This window comes from Suricata suricatta, chromosome 10 (genome assembly GCF_006229205.1).
Source record: "Suricata suricatta isolate VVHF042 chromosome 10, meerkat_22Aug2017_6uvM2_HiC, whole genome shotgun sequence".
Lineage (NCBI taxonomy): Eukaryota > Metazoa > Chordata > Mammalia > Carnivora > Herpestidae > Suricata > Suricata suricatta.
Genome location: NC_043709.1, coordinates 61,462,490 through 61,469,965, shown reverse-complemented (window position 1 = coordinate 61,469,965; position 7,476 = coordinate 61,462,490). Strand labels below are relative to the sequence as shown.

The 7,476-nt window shown below is 43.9% G+C and overlaps 1 protein-coding gene across 1 annotated transcript; it reads right to left on the bottom strand.

Moving 5' to 3' along the window:
• Positions 1-1,129: 1,129 nt before the first annotated feature.
• On the bottom strand, positions 1,130-6,207 carry LOC115305653 (keratin, type II cytoskeletal 6A-like). Its single transcript, XM_029955887.1, is given in 11 exon segments — positions 1,130-1,386; positions 1,498-1,532; positions 1,728-1,749; positions 1,752-1,947; positions 2,807-2,932; positions 3,375-3,539; positions 3,662-3,769; positions 3,907-3,967; positions 4,299-4,368; positions 4,371-4,512; positions 5,668-6,207. Coding segments are annotated over 11 exon segments (1,722 nt in total).
• Positions 6,208-7,476: the final 1,269 nt, after the last annotated feature.

The window sequence follows — 7,476 nt, the reverse complement described above, 5'->3', positions numbered from 1 at the left end:
TCAAATATCTTATCCCTTGATGAATGTCCTTTTGCTCTGGTCACCCAGAAATATATTTCCCCAACTGAGAATTTATAGTTCATCCCCGGGCCATGTGGTAAAGTGGTCTTAGAGATAAGGGAAGTGAGACTAAGCCACTACTGTCTGGTAGAGGCAATAAAAAACAGAGTATAAAATGATGGCAGACTAAATTTTTCTCATTCCACTTTCCAAATATTTAAATGAAATCTTATCTAAGAAGAAAATCTGAGGGTCAGGATACCAAACTGTAGGCTTTTGCACCTCTCTCAAGGAGAGAGTAAAGTACTTGGGTATTGGGAGTATCTTTATCATTTTTTAAAGTTTATTTACTTATTTTGAGGGAGAGAGAAGAGAAGAAGAGGAGACTCCCAAACAGGTTCCATGCTGTCACTGCAGAGACACAGGGCTCAATCTCACGACTGTGAGATCATGACCTGAGCTGAAATCAAGAGTGGGATGCTCAACCGAAGGAGCCACACAGGCACCCCCAGGATTGGGAGAGTCTTTACTACATGAATACACATTTGCTCACTGAATGAGCTCGAGAACACCTGCTGACAAATCAAGGCAACAGAATAATAAATTATATAATAAATCTGTTTATTTAGCAATTAGAAGAGAATAAAGAGCAGAGAGAGACTGTCAGAGGGATATAGATTTCTGTATTTTAGAACTAGTCACTTGTGCTTTCACAACCACTACAAGAGAGTAGGTACCCAAAACTGAGAACATGGGAGAATTCCTAGGCGTGTAGAAATAAAGGGAAGGTGCCCTGCTTGGAGGTAGGACCGAAACAGTGTTTCTGTAATGAAAGTGGGCAAAGGTAATATCCTCTTAATGCTCACCTAATAACAGAACAATGAGAGAGTAATATTTTGGTAACGTGAAGCCTCAGTTGTGGTTATATTAAGGTGTAAATCAGAGGATGAGTTTCTATGCTGAGCAACTAAAGCTCAGGTGGAGCAGGTATACCTGAGAAATGAAGGCACCCAGCAACTTCAGCTCAAGTCAGAGATTAAGAGAAGTCAGAAACAGGGGAGAAGCAGCTTGAGAGAGGGCAATGCAGTTGTAGATGGGACAACGTGGGACCGAGAGCTGATGGCAGGACTTAGTGCTTGTAGCTCTTCCTGCTGGAGGATGAGGTGGTGGTGGTGTATTTGATGGTGGAACTGCTGCCCCCAGAGGAGCTGAAGCCACCTCCAATGCCTCTGCTACTGCTGGAACTAAAGCCAGGTCCCAGGCTGTGGCCACTGCCACAGGAGTAGCCGCTGCCTCCGCCCAGGCCTAGGCCACTGCCCACACCGCTGGCACTGCCATAGCCGCCAGCGCTGCCGTAGCCTCCAGAGATGGTGGACTGCACCACAGCTGTGAAGGGGAGAGGGACAAGGAAACATAAGACACAGTGAACTCATTCTGCCAGCCTGAGTCTACTCAGAAGAGCTAAGGGCAAGGGAGGGAGGCAAGCAAAATACTTACAGATGTTGACTTGTCCAACACCTTCCCCGTTCAGCCTAGGAAGGGAGAAAACACAGGGACCATGAGACCTCAGACAGCCACCACTGGACCAGAGTGGGAAGCCTCAATGTGAGGGTAACCCATGGGGAAACTCTTTTAAAAGGTTCTCCAGAGTGCCTTCCACTTGTGCTCATGACCAGACATCATGGACATGTATTCAGATGTTTGAGGAGCTTGTGTGAGTTACTCACCTGCACTCCTCAGCCTCCAGGGCTTCCTATAGGTAGCAATCTCCACATCCAGGGCCAGTTTGACATTCATCAGCTCCTGGTACTCTTTCAGCAGCTGGGCCACGTCCTGCTTGGCTTTCTGCAAGGCATCCTCCAGATCAGCGAGCTTGTTCTTGGCATCCTTGAGGGCCATCTCCCCACGCTGCTCAGCATCAGTATTGGCAGACTGCAGCTTGGCACACTAAAACAGGAAGATAGGCAGAAGGAATCCATAATGTAGTCCTCCAGGAGACTAGCCACATGTCTTCTTTCTAGTGATGACCAGGTCCAGAGCCCAGATACCATAGAAAGGGATTTCTACCACATTTTCCCAGGTCTTTTTCTGTTCTGCATATCTTATCTAGACTGGGAGCCATATGAGAACACCTGTGCTGTTTTTAAGCCACCCTTCATGAGGCATGGGTCGGTGACCCTATACTGGACCAAATACCAGAAGAGTTGGAAGAAATGGACCTATTTGTTTGTTTTGAGTGCTGTCTCCAAAACAGATCAGAACTGTTTCTGATGATCTCATGTGATGATCCCACTAACTTATACAAAACTACCAACATCCTCACCTAAGGTATGAGTTTGATTTCTAGCTGCTGAAATCTTGTCTTCTTCACTCCTAAGGGCTTCTAAAATGCTTGGGCAACAGCAACACTGATCTTCATCATGGATCATTGCTTGACACTCTGTATCAATTGAATGTTGAGCAGATTTGGAACAATCTTGCTCCCCTCTGGGCCTTCCCTTTTCTCTCCACTTTTTCTTATATTCCAAAACCAATCATTCTCCTTAAGTAATCTCTTTCAAAAGTCCGTGGATTATTTTTTTACAGTTTGACTAATTGGGATTGTTCCTGTCACGTGATTACATCATTCTGCAGTGTTGGCACTCATCTGTCCTAATATGTGGCAACTCACTGAGGGTGAGAGCTGCATGCACCCCTCTTTCTGCTCTCCCCTTAATTCCCAGCATTTCCCAAATGGTGGCTGAATGATGCATGATGGTGTAACAAAGAAGCAATGCTTTTCTTCTCCAGAGCCCCCCCACTGTACCTGCTTCTTGACATGATCGATTTCAGATCTCAGCCTCTGGATCATGCGGTTAATCTCAGCAATCTCTTGCTTGGTGTTGCGCAGATCATGCCCAAGTCTGCCTGCAGTGACCTGCAGCTCCTTATACTGGAGTCCAGAGAGAGAGAAGGTGGTGTATGTGGGCTTTCACATGCTAACAGGGATTTTAGGGAAAATTTATGTGTCAAGACCACTGGATACTGTACACTGATCACAGACCCTCTTTTTATGTGACTGCTGACTACCAAGTTCATTTGAGTACCAGCAATGTTCTGTTTTATGCTTCTGAGTGAGCCAGTATCAGAGTGAAGACAAAAGCACGAATCACTAGGTCCTTATCTATGTAGCTACCCTCCTGCACTTGGGTTCTTTGACTTAACTGAACTTGGACATAAATTCTGTAAATGCCTTCTCTAGGAGTGCAGGGTACATTTCCTGCAAGAAGTCATCAGCGTCCTTGCAGTAGATTTCCCCAGTAAAGTCTGTAGCTTTGCTGGTGTTCAGGCTGGTGACACATGCATTCCTGAGCACCTCTCAACTCAAGACTCACCTTGCTCTGGTACCAGGACTCAGCCTCAGCCCGGCTCTTCTGAGTGATTTCCTCACATTGGGCTTTGACTTCAGCGATGATGCTGTCCAGGTCCAGGTTACGGTTGTTGTCCATGGACAGGACCACAGAAGTGTCTGAGATGTGGGTTTGCATCTGAGCCAGTTCCTGCAGAACAAAGATCATCAGATCATTTTTTCCTATGGCATTTACAGAGGTATTCAACCCCAACAACTTCACCCTTGGCCAAGCCCTATCAAAGCAAATAAATGGAGAGTGGGAATGCTTACTGCTTCATACAAGGCTCTGGTGAAGTTGATCTCATCAATGAGAGCCTCCACATTGGTTTGCAGATCATTATTGTTTATGTAAACAGCATCCACATCCCGGGGAAGGAGCTTGGAGTCAGCTGAGCCTTCCTTCCCAGTCTGAACATCTTTTAGTCTCCCTATCTTCTCCCCTCTTGGATGTGTGCAGGGGCCAAGAGTCCTCTCTTTCTACAAAGGAACAGAACCCTTGATCTCCATCAGCTCACCTTCTTCAGAGTCACAAATTCACTCTCTGCTGCTGTGTGCTTGTTGATTTCATCTTCATATCTACACTCAGAACAGGGTAAGTCATAATTGAGCCAGTGGCAAAGATGATACAGAAAAAGTGTTCTGGGATCCCAACTTTCCATAAAAGAGATATACCTCAAATGAGCTTCTTGCCAGTGAGCCACTAAAATTTTTTGTGGTTTCTATATAGTTTTCTCTCCCCATCCACCTCCATGGCCGTTTGTTCTAAAGGGTTTGTTTTAGGCAATTATTGTGATTTCATTCCCAAAGACATGTTTTGCTTTGGAATCACACCCACATATTGACCTGGTAACCCAATAATCTTGAAGATTTCAGAGAACTGAGCTCCTTACTCTCCTTTTACTCTCACTTTTTCTTGTCATCATCCAACATGTCCTTTATGCCCCTGAGCTCTGAGTTCAGTTGGACTCTCTCCCCCCTAAGCTGTCCAAGTGTCTCCTGAGCTTGTTGATATACTGCTCAAGCCAAAGCTCCATGTTCTGCCTCACAGTCTTGGTGCCATGCTCCTGGAGCAGAGTCCACTTGGTATTCAGGACCTTGTTCTGTTGTTCCAGGAACCACACCTGGAAGAGACAAGATGGTTATTTGCCAGAGAAAGCAAGGGTGAAAGAAATGTGACTTGTCAGGTGCCCAGGCACATCTAAGTAGTCACCCAGGTCCTGGATTATTATGGAGCATGTACAGAGGGTCAGGGTGACAGTGATGCACCTGTAAACCTACTTCCTTCCCACCTCAACAGCCCTAGTGTGTAATTTTTCCAGGGACCTATGGCATCTTCTTATTGACTATGCTCTACAGAGTACCAGTGACTTTCAACACTTGTTATTTTTCAATTGAAAACCACAACCATATATCTATTTAAAAATAGTATTTCTCCAGGTGCCTGCATGATTCAATCAGTTAAGCATCTGACTTGTGAATTTGGCTCAGGTCATGATATCTCTGTTTTGAGATTCAGCCTTCTGTTGGGTTCTGGGCTCTGTCTCTCCATCATCTGTCTCTCTCTTGCTCTCTCTCTCTCTCTCTCTCTCTCTCAAAATAAGTAAATAAAAAAATAAACAAACAAATAAATAAACTTTAAAAATATTATTTCCCTGTTACATTGCACAAAGTTATTTTTTAAATTGTACCTGAGTTAAAGGAGTGTTAAATGTTCAGAAATTAGTGATTTATTCCAATTAACTTAATGATTGGATTCCATTAACTTCTGCTTTAGCGCATGATTTTCCTGTATTACAAATGCCCTAATGGTCATGCTCTAGTTCTATACATTTAGTGTTTCTATGATATATGAATGTTTCTGAGTCTTATTTCCCCTAATCCATCCAGAAATCATTTTCTTTTCTTTTACCCTCTTCCTCACGCCCAGAGCCCTAGAGCAGATTTCCACTGGAATTACTATTTAATCTCTTAGAATGCTCAGAAGCTAAAGCCAACAGATTCTATTTTCTCACTGCTTTATTTTGCTTTAAGGTTAACAAGTTGAGTATTCTTCCCTACTGGATGAAGGACATTTAAGAGACCCAGTGGTCTCAAGTGTTTTCCATCACTTTCTTCTTGTTGTCAACATGGAGCCCATCTGGCATCCCAGGGGAGAACTCTTCTGAGTCCCCTTCTTCCTCCCTCTTCCCTCCTGAGTCTCATCCTGGTAAGATATTCATTGGTTGTCTAGTCTGGAGACCCTGAAATCCCAAAGGAGGCAGGTCTTCCTGGCTCACCTTGTCGATGAAGGAGGTGAACTTGTTGTTGAGGGTCTTGATCTGCTCCCACTCCTCAGTCCTCACTCACTGGATGGTGGGGTCAATTTGTAGGTTCAGAGGAGTGAGGAGGTTCTGGTTGACGGTGACCTCTTGGATGCCTCCAGGGGGGCACACGGGAAAGCCAGAGCCCCCATAGCCACCAGCAAAGCCAGCTCCACCACCGAGCCCAAAGCCACCACCAGCTGCACCACCAAAACCAAATCCACTGGCGGCTCCACCTCCATAGCCAAAGCCACCCCCAACTCGGCCACCATATCCACCACTGATGGCACAGCTGCCCCCTCCGATGGAGATCCTCTTGGAGCCGCCCAGGCCATAGAGGCTTCTGCTACCAAAGCCAGCTCCTCCACACACTCCACCGAGGCCACCAGTGCCCCTGGAACGGGACACAGAGACACTGCTGAAGCCAGAGCGGCAGACCCCTGGGACTCTGGCTGAGCTGGCACTGAAGCCACGGTGGCTGATGCTTTGGCTCCTCATGGTGGATTTGCTAGACATGATTCTGAAGAGAAGAAGGCTGAAGAAAGCGTGAGAGGCTGGAGGGTAGAGCTGAGAGGAGCAGATCTGTGAGATGAGCCTCCCGGGAGCAGTTTATATATGGTGAAAATGGGCTGGGCTCAGTCCTGGAAGGTGAGCTTGCAGATTGGGAAGGGCTGATCTTTACAAACAGTGATGTCACATCTGGATTATTAGAGAGGTTCTGAAATATCAAAATTTCATTTTTGGCTTCCTTTAGTCAGGGGAAAATATCTCCTGTTTTCCAGCTTTGACTTGATCTCAGTATAATCAGAATATTCTCAATTCACTGAGCTAGGATCTGCATGTTATGCTCTCTGTTCCACCTGTTGTTTGTACCCAGAAGAGACGTGAGATTGAAATAATCTATTGCATATGCCTCCATAATAACATCCTCATTCCTTTTCATTATTACAAAAGTTAAAATGACTTTTTTGCTTTCTAAAATTTCACCCATATAAAGGGGTAACATAACTACATAATAAGTCCCTATATTCTTAACACCCAGCTTTATAAAAGTCATTATCTCCTGACCATATGATAGCTTCCATATTCTCGCCCTATTCCTTAACAACCATAAATTATTGGAAAACAAATGTCAGAAATCATATTGTCTCTTTTATTATAATTTCATATTTATGTCTGAATTAGAGACTCAAAAATATCACCCAAATACTATTTTCACATCTTAAAAGTTTACACATTCATTAACATCAACAAGTATGTATTTAATCTTCAAATATTCCTATTGGTATTATTTATTTTTATATTTTGGTTGTCCAAATAAGGATCCAAATAAGCTAAGCTCTATCTGTGTTATATGTACATGAAATGTCTTTTAGAGAATCTTCTAAATCTTTTAAGTCACTAAATCCTCCTTCATTTTTTCCTTACACTTTATTTATTAAAGACACTGGGTTATTTGTCAGGTGCAATGTTTCATTCCATGGATTTTTCTAATTGCATATTCACAGTGCCTCATTTGACATCTTACTGTGTCCTTTGTGTATCCTATAAAGTGATAGGTAAAACTAGAAACTTAATGTGCTGTATATTTAAACATTCCAGATGCAGATGTAGTAAACTGCCTATTTATATATTGAGTATTGTTACTCACACACTTGCTTAAATGTTTAAAAACTGCAGGGGTATTGTATGTTCGAGGAACAAAATACATGTTCCAGGCCACTCCCCAGCCAGCCAATTCCTATATATGGAGGCTCAGTGCTCTCAGTTCCTGTGTATCTTTGT